The following is a 12796-nucleotide window of genomic DNA, read 5'->3' as shown; positions in this document are numbered from 1 at the left end:
ATCCCTCCACACCCTGCCCCACCCTTCCATACCCATCACCTGAATACCTCTCTCCATTCAAGAATGGACTCCCCATGCCACACAGAATGAACCCACTCTCTGCAGCCCAGCAATCCCGCCAAGGGATCCGGGTCCGACCTCCTTTTTTAGGTATCCTGCTTGCGACTCTGCTCCCACCTTCTGGCCGAGCCAGACTACTCATTGTTCCCTGCAAATTCTCTTTATTTTCCCACCTCTATTTTTGCTGGTGCCGTTCCCATTAAGTAGAATGTGCCCCTTATCCTCAACATCCTCTCCCGGCAACACCATGTTACAAGGTCTTGTCTAAAGACCACCTCTCCAAGAAGCCTTTGCTCAAGTCCTCAACTGATGGAACTGCTCCCACGCTTAAGCTCCCAATGTGTGTTTGCCGCCTCTATCAGGGCGCCTCGCCCGTTTGTCTTCCATGAGAATGACTAATGTGTTTGTCTCACTCTTCCTGGCAGGGCAGAGAGCCCCTTGAGGGCAAGGATTAGGTCCCAATGAAGCGGGTGGCCTGTTGCAGAGGGCGAGGGAGGCCAAGAGACTCGAGTTTAAATTCCAGCACAAGATTTGCTGGCTGTGAGAAGCCGGGTAAACCACTACAGCTCTCAGAGCCTCAGTTTCCCCTTCTGTAAGCGACATGAAGACACCACCCGTCCAGAGCTGTTGAGAAAATCAGATGCAATCATTCATATAACAAAGATTTCCTGAGTACCCAGCACATGGTAGCACAGTCCAAGGGTACAGTGATAAGCAGGACAGAGTCCCTGGCCTCGAGGAGCTTACACGCCAGTCTGGGGAGAAGAGTGGTAAATACAGACGCAAGTACCTGAAAGAATGTCAGGCAATGACACTGCTCTCCAAAACATAAAACGGTGTAATGGGGAGCAGGTAACTGAGGCAGGGGCAAGGGCAGCAACTCTCACTAGGGCTTCTCAGAGGAAGTGGCATTTAGCTGAGACAAGAATAAGAAAGAAGGCGCAGGGCATGCAAAGATCTGGGCAAAGCACGATCCAGGCAGCAATACCAGCAAGTGCACGGCCTAATGGGACACCTGCCGGAGCTCAGTAATCAGCTCCCTCCTCCTCCTCTCCCCTCCCCATCTCTGCAAAGCCTGACACAGACAGACGGGGCACACAGTGAATACACGTTTGCTGACATGAACTCGACAGAATAAGGAATCCCAGCGATACACTGGAGCATGACAAAAATATGCATCTTAGCAAAACACAGTCAACCACGATGAGGCAGATGCCAATTAAGCAGCTCTTAATTCAACCTCATCTTTAATGGTAACGACCTTTGGCAGCACCTGTCTCTGAATAAACTACAATTTCCTAACGTCTAAAGGTGAGCACAGATCACTCATTTCAGCCTGGGTCACCACACTTAACGCTCGGGGTGTGTCGGGGCTCCATTCCAGAATGACTGGCTTTGCCAGGCCCCTGCATCACCTCCCTCCATCCCCAGCTGCCTTGTCAGCCAGAGCCATGTTTGCATTTCTGGAAGCATTTGATTAATAACTTCCTCAGCCTTGCTGATTTTAATAACCTCAAGGCTAACACTCTCATATTTGGGTGACACAAGCTTTTTTTTGTTTTTTTTCTTTGCGGTACGCGGGCCTCTCACTGTTGTGGCCTCTCCCGTTGCGGAGCACAGGCTCTGGATGCGCAGGCTCAGTGGCCATGGCTCACGGGCCCAGCCGCTCCGCGGCATGTGGGATCTTCCCGGACTGGGGCACGAACCTGTGTCCCCTGCATCGGCAGGCGGACTCTCAACCACTGCGCCACCAGGGAAGCCTGACACAAGCTTTTGATGCCACCAAATTATCTATTTGGTTATCTCTCTGAGGCAGAACATTTTTGTTCTTCCACCAACATACATTTTTTAAAGCTGCATAATTATCCATGTGGTTTCAGAGAAGATTTCTCCTTGCCTTCAAAACAATGCTTCTTCAGTGCCAGTGACACAGGGCAGCCTGGCAGCCTATTTAACCACCTGCTTCTTGGAATGTCTGCTGTTCTGTGCTGGTGGGAGGCATGAAGGATGCACTGGGGCTGTCAGGGAGCCCAGAACTAGCGCCCCTCTGGGGCAGCAGCACTTCTGCAGACATCTTCATTTCTAGCTGGCTATGCCCATATTTCCCTGCTATGTGCTTCTTCAGGGGTGTCCCTTGGGGACCCCAAATCATCAGAATCTCCTTATCCACCCAAACGGCCCAGGCCTCCCTAGTTTACATGATGACCAGGTTTCAAGCTGTATGCCGCCCACAGCCAATCGGCTGCCCAGCCCCTCCTGCAGCCTCTTTCCTCTCGTCCTCCTCCCACTGGTCTGACTCAGGACAAGGCCACACCAGCACAGGCCCGGCGCATGGAAGGTGCCTCTCCCCTGCTATCCTTTCCATGGTCTCACATCCATCCTGTGCCCGGCGGTGCTCCTCTGAAACCCGGCCCAGATCACGTCACTCCCTGCTCAGAACCTGCCAGGGGCCCCCCACTGCTGCCCAGATCAGGTACAGCCGAGGCAGCTTGGGGCCCCATTTAACTTGCTGAACACAGATGCTGAGTGTGACTCTAGTGTTTTTGAAGGTACATGGTTTCCTACAGCCTGGGTGTGCTATCTGTGAGCCTGCAACCTCACCTGGTCCCCAACCATCAAAACGGTCTGTCCCAGGCTGCAGGTTAACACAGGGCTAAGAACGTAGGCCCTGCAGTCGGAGCGCCTGGGTGCAAATCCCCGGCTTGGGGAAGTTGCTTAGTCTTTCTGTGCCTCAGTTTCCTCCTCTGTGAAACGGGGACAATAACAGCAGCTACCTGCTAAGGCTGAGCGATGATTAAATCACCCGGTTGTTTTCTTTCATGGGTCATTTGACTCTAGGTGATCTTCACTTTTCAGGCTCTCTTTAGAACCTAACCTCTGTTTAAGTTAGAACTTTACTGTAGGAACTACTTAAGGTGACACTCAAGGCCCTCTGAGATCTGGGCCAGCCCCTACCTCCCCTCCTGACTCAGCTCCCTTTGCTCTCCCGTGTTGCTATTCCCATCACAAGCACCTGCCTGCATGCTGCCCCACCTTTGCTCAGACACCCTCACCTAGAACGCCTTCCCCTCACTCCTGTCCCGCACCTATACCGCTAAACCTGCTCCGTCCTTTAAGGTTCAGCTGATATGCCGCCTCTTCTGTTCAACCCCCTTAACACGGATGCTAAACCAACACCCGGCGTGTACACAACTCAAGACAGTAGAAGGGGAACTCATCCTCACTTAGTTCACTTTAGGTTCTGCAAGCATTCCACACGCCATGCAATCAGCTGGCCGCCTGGTGGCCTGTCTCCAGGGCTTGCGGCATTTCCACAAGTCACCGCGCCATCTAGGGCCCAGTCTCCCTGCTGTGATGAGACCTCCACCTCCCACTGGGCTTCCCTGGAGGCCCCTCAGGGCTGGACCGGCTCTCATGGCTGGGGTGATTTCTGCAGACCGAACAATGAACAGGAGAGAAAGCTAAGGAGAGAAGACTGCGCGATTTGTACCTGTGGGATGAGGGAATTCCTCCATCCATCCGACACATGACTTCTGAGCACCAACGCTGTGTTGGGACAGCATCACAGCAAACAGGGACCCAAGGGACAGGTGTGTTGTGCTTGAGAATGCCCACCACAGACCCCCCACTCTTATCCTCCCTCCTTCCAGAAGACTGAGGCCCACAGTGGGGCTGGGATGGAGATGGGTGGGGCTTGTGGCCATTGGAGCTTCCAAAGCTCTAGAAGGGGACTCAGGGACTCCCCCACCACCAACAGAGAGACCTGAGCCACTACCAAAGGGCTTTGGGGTTCTGTCCCATCACTGCTACAGAAACAACTTCAGGACACAGCTCACCATCCTCACCCTTTAGCAACTCTAGAGTTAGCCAGCGTAACCTTGCAACTGTTCCTCTAGTTCCACAAGACACTGTGCCAGGGGGGAGGGACCGGTGGACCAGAAGACAGGGTGGGAGGAAACCCGGCCTCTCTGTTTACCCTTTGGGCCTTGTGCTTTGTGCACTAGGCACAGGTGATACATACTGGGTTTTTTAGATATAAATTTATTTATTTATTTTTATTTATTAATTTTTGGCTGCACTGGGTCTTTGTTGCTGCGCGTGGGCTTTCTCTAGTTGTGGCGAACGGAAGCTACTCTTCGTTATGGTGGCGGGCTTCTCATTGTGGTGGCTTCTCTTGTTGCGGAGCACGGGCTCTAGGCACGCAGGCTTCAGTAGTTGTGGCATGCAGGCTCAGTAGTTGTGGCTCACGGGCTCTAGAGTGCAGGCTCAGTAGTTGTGGCACACGGGCTTAGCTGCTCCACGGCCTATGGGATCTTCCCGGACCAGGGCTCAAACCCATGCCCCCTACATTGGCAGGCGGATTCTTAACCACTGCGCCACCAGGGAAGCCCTGTTTTTTAAGTTAAACATATATAGTTTTAAAAGTATTCCGCAGAGTGCAAATGCCCAGGCTGGAGCCACAGAACAAATTTTCTCTCTCTCCATCCCAAGAGCTGCCTTCCAATACTGAGCTGTTCTCTTTCCCTCCACGGCCCCTTCTATACCTGAGGCTGGGGGTCCATACAGGACCCCAACGAGCCCATAACGACCTGAGCACAAAGAAGCAATGCCAGACCACAGCATGGTTAAAAGGATTTCCAGGGACTTCCCTGGCGGTGCAGTGGTTAAGACTCCACGCTTCCCATGCAGGGGGCGTGGGTTTGATCGCTGGTCGGGGAACTAAGATCCCACAAGTCGTGCAGTGCAGCCAAAAAAAAAAAGAGAGAGAGAGAGAGAGAGAAAGAAAAGGATTTCCAGAAACCCCCACCTGGGCCCCTCCTCACCTGCCTGAACAATGGGCTCAGTGCTACCTGCCTGGACACGGCCATATGTGTCCACCTCTCTGGGGCCAGTTCAGAAGCAGCCAGGACTCCACAGGCACCCTGAGCTGGGCTGGCACCAGTCACTCTGCTCTGGAATGAGAAGGGCACGCCAGGTGCAGGCCCTGCATTTCTGCACCACAGGCTACTGCACTGTGCCAGCTCAGTACCAGTGAGACCCTTGGGCTCTCTGAAAGCTCTACTGGTTTCCCTTTGTATACTGGTTATTTGCCTCTGAATGATACCCTCGCACACTAGCCTGCCAGGGTCTCACCTCCACCCCTTTCTCTGCACCGGCACATCCTGCCAAGCAAGACCTCCTGATTCCCCACCACCAGCGCCCACAGTCTGCTCTCTCCAATACCCAAGGGCCAGGAAAATGAAAGGAAAGCAAGATCAAACTAAAGAAAGGAAGGAAAAGCTCATCACAACAGTTGGGATGGTGGCTACCTCTGAGGGTGGGAGCGGCTTTTGGAGATTCTGGCAATATTCCATGTCTAGACCTGGATGGTAGTTACATGAGTATTCGTTTTACAAATATCTGCTGAACTAAGTATATATGACTTTATGGACTTTGCTACCTGTGTATACCTTTTCATAGCTTCTTCTTTTTTTTTTTTTTTAAAGAAAAATGACTGGGTGAAGCCCACTTAGAAAGGAAAGTCAGGGAGGTCTCTCTATAGACGAAACATTTAGGCTGAACCTTAACGTATGCGAAGGGCCCAGCCATGAAGAACAAGGAACAGCATCCCAGACAAAGGGAACACCATGTGCAAAGGCCCTGAGGCTGGAAAGGGTTTAGCAATTCAAGGAACTGAAAGGTGGCCGATTGGCAGATTTGAGGCTTCCAGCCCTCGCGGTAAAGAGACGGGCGGCCCCGGCCTGGCTGAGGGCTGCCCTGTGACAGACAGCCTGTTCCCTCCTCCATGCTTTCGGAGCTGACCTGTACCTGGCTGATCCTCAGGACTCCCCGGGCCAGGAGACATGGCAGCAAAACACACACCCCTCCCCTACTACCAGCACCAGCCTCCTGGGCTCTGGGCCAGGAACTGTAGACCCAAAAGCCCCTCCTGGAGCCAAAAAAGACTGCTTCCACCACAAACCCTGGCTGCCCCCCTCCCTCAGGACGTGTGTGTGAGTATGTGTGTGTGTCTGTCTCCCCCTCCAGACTGGGCACTTCTGGGATACTTGGGTCCTCCAGAGAAGGTACACACAGTAGGTGTCCAATGTGTGTTTGTTGACAAAGGAGCCGGTGGCAGTATCTGACCCAAGGGAAGATGTTATTCTGGTCCAGTGAGTATGTATGGAGTGCTTCCTGATACTGCATTTACTCAGCACTCTTCCTCAAGAAAGGGGCTGCAAAATCAAATCACTGGGGAGTCAGCTAGGAATGCAGACACAGGATGTGAGCCGGCCAGGACGTGGAAGCCCTTGTCGGGACCTGGCCCTCACACCCTGGCCAAGTCCCTGACTCTGCTGCCTGTCACCAGGTCGGCTGTGACGGGGTGCCATCTGCTGGTGAGACAGGAGAAAAGTGGCCAAGGCATGAGTGAGCCTGAGAGGAGGGAGGGAGGACAGGAGGGGAAGGGGGAAAGGAGGGGAAGGGGGAGAGTAGGGAACAATATATCCCTTCTCTCACTAGCCTTGGTTTCCACACTTGGTTTTCTCACAGCGCCCAGCCTAGCCGCTCAGTTCCCTGAGGATGGATCAAGTCCATGTTCATATTCATTCCCTCTCTCTCCCTCTCTGTCACTCACACACACACACACACACACACACACACACACACACACACACAGAAATCCAGAGGCCTGCCCAGATAACACCACCCCCCCTCACCCCATCCCACTCCTGCCACCCAGCCCTCCAGAACCCACCAGGAGAAGGAAGTTCCAGATTGTAAGTAGTAAGCCAGTGGTTCCCAAAATTTGAGGCAGGGAAGAATCATACAGGGTTCCCGTTAACATGCAGGTCACCATGCCCAGCCTCTGAGATTCCACTGTGAAAGCTCTAGAGTGGGGTCCACGATCTTCACGTAAGCAGAAGCAGCCCACAGGGGCTTCCCCCTTCTCCTTACCACCTGAGGCATATATTTTTTTAATATTTATTTTTATTTATTATCATTTTTATTTTTGGCTGCATTGGGTCTTCATTGCTGCGCACAGGCTTTCTCTAGTTGTGGCGAGCAGGGGCTACTCTTTGTTGCGGTGCGCGGGCTTCTCACTGCGGTGGCTTCTCTTGTTGTGGAGCACGGGCTCTAGGCACGCGGGCCCACCTGAGGCATGTTAAATGCCCAGTATGGCAGCCTGACACACAGCAGGTCCCAGATAAATGCTAGCTCCTTTCCTTCCCAGCTCACCTTGTTTCTTCCTTCTTCCCATCTTTGCCAGTGCCTGGATCTCAGCCAGCCAAGCCCTCCCTTCCCACACTCTCCCAAGCCTTTCCAAATCCTGCTCTTCTGAAGTAATGATCAATTTTTTAAAGTCATCCCCCCAAACCTGGGAGCCTCCCCCTGAAAAGGAGTGGGTGCAGAGTAGCCTGGCCTGATGGTCCACTGGCTGGATGTGCTGCCATCTGATGCCAGGGAGGGAAGGGTAAGGTCAGAAGCCCCTCAGGGGTGCAAGGACCCAGGGAAGTCCAGGTGGGCATGAGGCCCTTAAAAAGAGGAAAAACTAACTTGGGGAGACAAGAGGGGGATAGAGAGGAGTGCCTGGTTCAGGGGAGGCGAGTCCGAGGACAGTGCAGAGTTCCCAACTCTTTGCAAGCTCATTCGAAAAGTCTAGAAGATGATGCTGAGGAGGGGTGAGGGGCTGGAAGAAAGTGGCTTCAACTCAAACCTAGGGGCAGACCAGGGGCCAGATGGAAAGAAGCCCACTTCTTGGGGGTCAAGAGGCCTGGAGTGAGGCAACAAGGGCTGTGAACCAAAGCTCAGGTTACAGGAGGAGCAAGCCTGGCTCTGGAGTGCACCCGTGAGTGGCCGGGGCAGCACGAGTGATGCTTCCCAGGGTTACCTACCTGAGTAAGGTGAGAGCCTGTAACTGAGCTCTCCCCAGCCCAGCCTCTGCAGGGATCTCCCACTCTGCAGCATTGGAACAGACATCCCACCAGGCCTGCGCCCCCAGCCTGTGCACAGGGAGGCAAGCTGGGAAACTCAGCAGAAGGGGAGAAGCCAGGGAAGCTCATTCCACACCCAGGGGCAGGGGCTTAGAGCAGAAGCTACTCCCTTAACTCCTGTACCTCTTGTCTGCTGTTGGGAAGTGGGTTTTACTTTCACTTTCTAGAGTGGCAGGTGGTCCTTTCCCTAAAATCTATTCTTCTCTGCTTGTGAGAGTAATATGTTCATCATAGAACATTCAGAAAATGAAGAATGGTATTTTCTAACATCCATTTGTATCTTATTTCTTTCCAATTTTTATCTATGTATATACACATGTTTAACATAATTGGCATCTTACTGTGTATACAGTTTGGGATCCTTGTTCTTTTCCAATTCACATTACACATGAGAATTTGCCAGTCCTCATGGAAGCACGTAATGAAATTTTACACACCATGGTTAATAGCTACGTAAACTGCATTATATATTAGCTGTAACAAAAGTTCTTCAAGCAATTTTCTAGTACTGGCTTTTTAGTTGCTTCAGATTGTTTGCTCTTTTACATGAGAACCATATTGGGTTACTTCACCTATCTTTCAAGACCCACATCAATTCCCACCTCCTCCGGAAAGCCTTCCCAGACTCCTTCAACACCCAGCAATATCTCCCACCTCTGAATTACCACCACCTGTAGTCCATCTCACACGGCTCAGCACGGAGCCCGTGCATCAGTCACTGCTGTCCTAGTGGCGGGCCAGTCTCAGGTCCAGAACTCCACTGCACGTATCCCTGGGAGCTCCCCAGCACTGTGCACACAGCAGGTGCTCACCTCAATACGTGCTGACTGCTGACCCCTCAGATTGCATGAGCCTGATAAGCTCCACCTGCCAAAGGGTCAGGATTGCAGGCGCCCACAGTGGCCTGCTCTGACATTCTGCTTCTTCTTCGGGCACTGAAGAAGTAAAAAGGCCCCCTCATTCAGCCCTGAGTTTAAAGACCCAGCCACCTACAAGTGAAAGTCTCGAGCTTCAGCCAAGACCATCGAGGCTCAAGCATTGAACTCCTCTCCCAAGTTGACCGGCGATCAGCAACCATCTGCCCCCCACCCCAGAACAGAGAGGGCCCAGGCGCTGGTGCCAGCCAGTTAGGGTTCCAATCCCAGGCACTGCAGTGGCCAGGCAGGGCTGCCAGAGGCCTGGCTTGAGTTTTTCAGTGGGCATGACCCGGGCAGAGAGAGAAGCTGGCTACAGAGTGCCCTACCCTAGACGCCCTGCACAATTCACTCCAGGCAGGGCATCCACTCTGTTCACAGAAATCCCCACCTGGCCTGCAGAGGCAACTGAATTTGCAATCTCTGGTCCTCAGACATGGAAGTCTAAACTCAACACAGCCTTGCAGGCTCTCCGCCTGCCAGTGGCATCCCTCATCTCCCCCATCCCCAGCGGCAACTCTGCAGCGGCCTTGCCCCCCACTCAGGCGCAGCCCTCCCGGTGCCTGGGACACCCGCCTCCTCACTGCTGCCTCCTGAAATCCTCCCTCAAACAGCACGTCCCCAGGAGGTCAGAATTCCACTCTCCCAGCTCTGCTGCCCCTCCACCCTGCCACCTTCACACATCTGGATGAGAATGAGCCGCATATGTGTCCCTCTCCCCTGCACCATTTTAAGGTAGGGGTAGGTTATTCACCACTGAGATCCGTCGATTTGCACTGAACTCCCCATCCCAAGGCAAGTGGGGACACCCAGCCAGGTGACTGGCTGACACCTGGAGGAGGTGCGTTGGTGGTAGGGGAGGGGAGGGACTTAGGCCCCACCTCCAGCCCTTGGAGATGAGAAAAATTAAAAATAATAGCTGCCATTTATTGAGCTGCTCATGCCAAGCACTTTAAGACACTACAATTGCTCCCTTGATGAGGCAGGCACAATTACCATCCCATTTTATAGATGAAGAAATCAAGGCTTCAAGAGGTAAAGCAATCTGCGAAGGAAGCAGGCTAGTAGGTGGCATTGTGGGGATTCAAATCCAGGCCGTATCAGTGGTGGAGAGTAAGTGCAACCCTATGAGTGACCAGCACAGGATTCCAGAATTCCTTTCCTGAGGGCCCACAGCCCTCAGTGCACCAGCCGAAGGCTCCCCCCGGCACCACCCCCTGCCAGACTTCCCTCCAAAACCAACAGCGATCTTCAAGTCTGTTTGCTGACAGAGGAGATGCTTCTCTCACTATCGCCCAGTTCAGTAAACACCGCTACGTGCTTTACAAAGTGCCAGACACTGCTCTGGCTCTTGGTAGATGGGGGACAAAAGACCACAGGATCCCTCCCTTCCAGGGACACTGAATGAGTCCCACAGAGGAGGAAGGGAGCAAGGGGTGGATGGGGCAGGGCCAAGGGCTTCCTGGAAGAGGTGGTGACCAAGTACATCTTGAAGGCTGAGTGTCCCTCCACTTTCTGGGCCGCCACCCCCTGCCCCAGGACCCTCAGACACACCTGACCAATGGTTGCTCACAGAAACGCTCCACCGTTCCAGTCTCTGGGCCATTACCAGGCAGTAACCTCCATGCAAAGGCTCCTTCATGAAACAGACAGACAGACACAGACACACACAGGCACACACATCCCTAACCTGCCGGTGAAATCCCTCTGTGTGCCAAAGACCCAACCCAAATCCCACCCCGTCAATCATCCCGCAGGCAGGCCTGCGTTCACCTCCTCTGTGTTCCTGCAACACACCTGTGGCTCTAAGATGGCACTTACATTCCAGCGGGACACACACATACACACACACACGATCCCCCGCTAACTCTTGCACGTGGTGGATAGTCAACAAATACCTGCTGAATTCAATTAAATGGGATCGTTTGCTTAAGTGCTTACAGCCTTAGGGTAGCTGCATGGGCTAAAACGCAATAACCAATTCAACAATATATGACACAATTCAATTAAAACAGTGGAATGAAAAGGGGCCGCCTGACTGTGTGACCTGACAAAAGCCCACTCTGCCTTCGACCCTCCATCTCCTCATCTGAAATCTGAGGCTAGTCATGCCTGGTGGGTATCATCCATCACAGGGAAGTTGTGAAGATTCAATAAGGCAACACTTGGGAGGCACCTGCACAGGGCCTGGTACATGGGGCTACCCAGCAGTGCCACCTACTGCCACCTGGTCCAAGGGCACATACACACTTTGAGTCATCAGCAGTCTGAGGGCAGGCAGACACGCTCCCGGCAGATGGAAGCCCTACTCAGTGCTTTTCAAACCTCTGTGAACTATGACCCATAGTAAGAAATACATCTTACGCTGGGACCCTGTATACACAAACTAAACACAACTGCAATAAAAAGTCCATGGAGGGACTTCCATGGTGGCGTACTGGTTAACAATCCGCCTGCCAATGCAGGGGACACGGGTTCGATCCCTGGTCCGGGAAGATCCCACGTGCTGCAGAGCAACTAAATCCATGCACCACAACTACTGAGCCTGAGCTCTTGAGCCTGCGCGCCACAACTACTGAGCCCGCATGCTGCAAATACTGAAGCCCGCGCTCCTAGAGCCCATGCTCTGCAACAAGAGAAGCCACCGCAATAAGAAGCCTGCGCACCACAACGAAGTGTAGCCCCCGCTCGCTGCAACTAGAGAAAGCCTGTGTGCAGCAACGAAGACCCAATACTGCCAAAAATAAATTAAAAAAAAAACAAAAGTCCATGGAACACAGCTCCTCATGGCGAGGGGTGCATGCTGATACTGTGTCTTTCACCTTCCCTTTCTATCTCATTTCCAAACTGATTCAATAAACCACGTACAGGGTGCCCTACAGCTGGAAAAGCCGTGCCCTCACTCACCCAGGGTGTCGGAGCCGCTCTCCACTGTCTCGTTGACCTTCCTCGCAACTCTGGCCACGGCCTCACCCATCTTCCTCAGCATGCAGACTCAGGTGTCCTGCTGCCAGCCACCAGGCTGGTCTGCTGCTCATAAAGGGACCTGCACTTGGGGAAGACACAGGGCCATGAAGCGCCTGCCCACCACCAGCCAGGGACCCACCCCTGACCCACCCTCCCCGGGGAATCAGGCTGCAGGAAGCACGCAGGGAGGGGTCCAGGCCACTCACCTCCTCCTGAGGGGCCCAGAGCCCAGGCCACATCCGGCTCAGCCTTCAGAGTGACTGATCTGCCCGTCAGCCAGGCCCTACCAGTTTCCTGGGAGGACTGACACATATGACCTTGCCAGGGCTTGAACCAGTGGCCAGGATGATGTGAGGATTTAGGTGCGTGCTGGCCTGTGACTCACTTAACAGGCAGAGCAGTGGGGAGAAGGTGGGGTACAGCCAAGTGCAAGGAGAGACACCTGTCCCTCCATCCCACAGGCTCGGAGCCCAGTCCACAGGACAACCGCTCCAGCTCCCAGGCCTCCTCAGCCACCTCTGCCAGGTTCCTCCCGCAGGCGGGAAGCGGGGACACAAAGGCAAATGAAACACAGCCCTGCCTGGCCAGAGCTCACTGTCTGGCTGGTGGGTGGTTTCTAAGAATTCCCTTTCCATGCAGCAATATGGAGGGAAAGTTACAGTATTAGCCACAGATCTGATTGTTAGCCTGCTGCTGAGTTCACTGGCAAGACCCCAAGGAAAAAGGAAGGGGGGCAGGATCACTGGGGAGAAAAGGCTTAAAGAAGGGTGAGGACACAATCAAAACGATCAGGTGTAGAAGACATAAGGGACTCGGGAAATGTCTCCAACTCCTTTTTATTAGAGAAGGAAACTGAGGCAGAGAGAGGGACTCAATGACCTG

At 53.4% G+C, this 12796-nt stretch overlaps 1 protein-coding gene across 3 annotated transcripts in view; it reads right to left on the bottom strand.

The window, feature by feature from the left end:
- Positions 1 to 11936, bottom strand: part of LRRC20 (leucine rich repeat containing 20) — a 58093-nt gene extending 46157 nt beyond the window's left edge. For all 3 annotated transcript variants that reach the window (XM_065894589.1, XM_065894591.1, XM_065894590.1), the window contains exon 1: positions 11855 to 11936. In XM_065894589.1, coding sequence (XP_065750661.1) covers positions 11855 to 11936 — 82 coding nt within the window. The remainder of the gene's footprint in view (positions 1 to 11854) is intronic.
- Between the last annotated feature and the right edge of the window lie 860 nt (positions 11937 to 12796).

This window comes from Phocoena phocoena, chromosome 16, assembly GCF_963924675.1.
Source record: "Phocoena phocoena chromosome 16, mPhoPho1.1, whole genome shotgun sequence".
Taxonomy (NCBI): Eukaryota; Metazoa; Chordata; class Mammalia; order Artiodactyla; family Phocoenidae; genus Phocoena; species Phocoena phocoena.
Note: the sequence above shows the minus strand (reverse complement) of the source record. Positions and strands in the feature narration are given on the sequence as shown.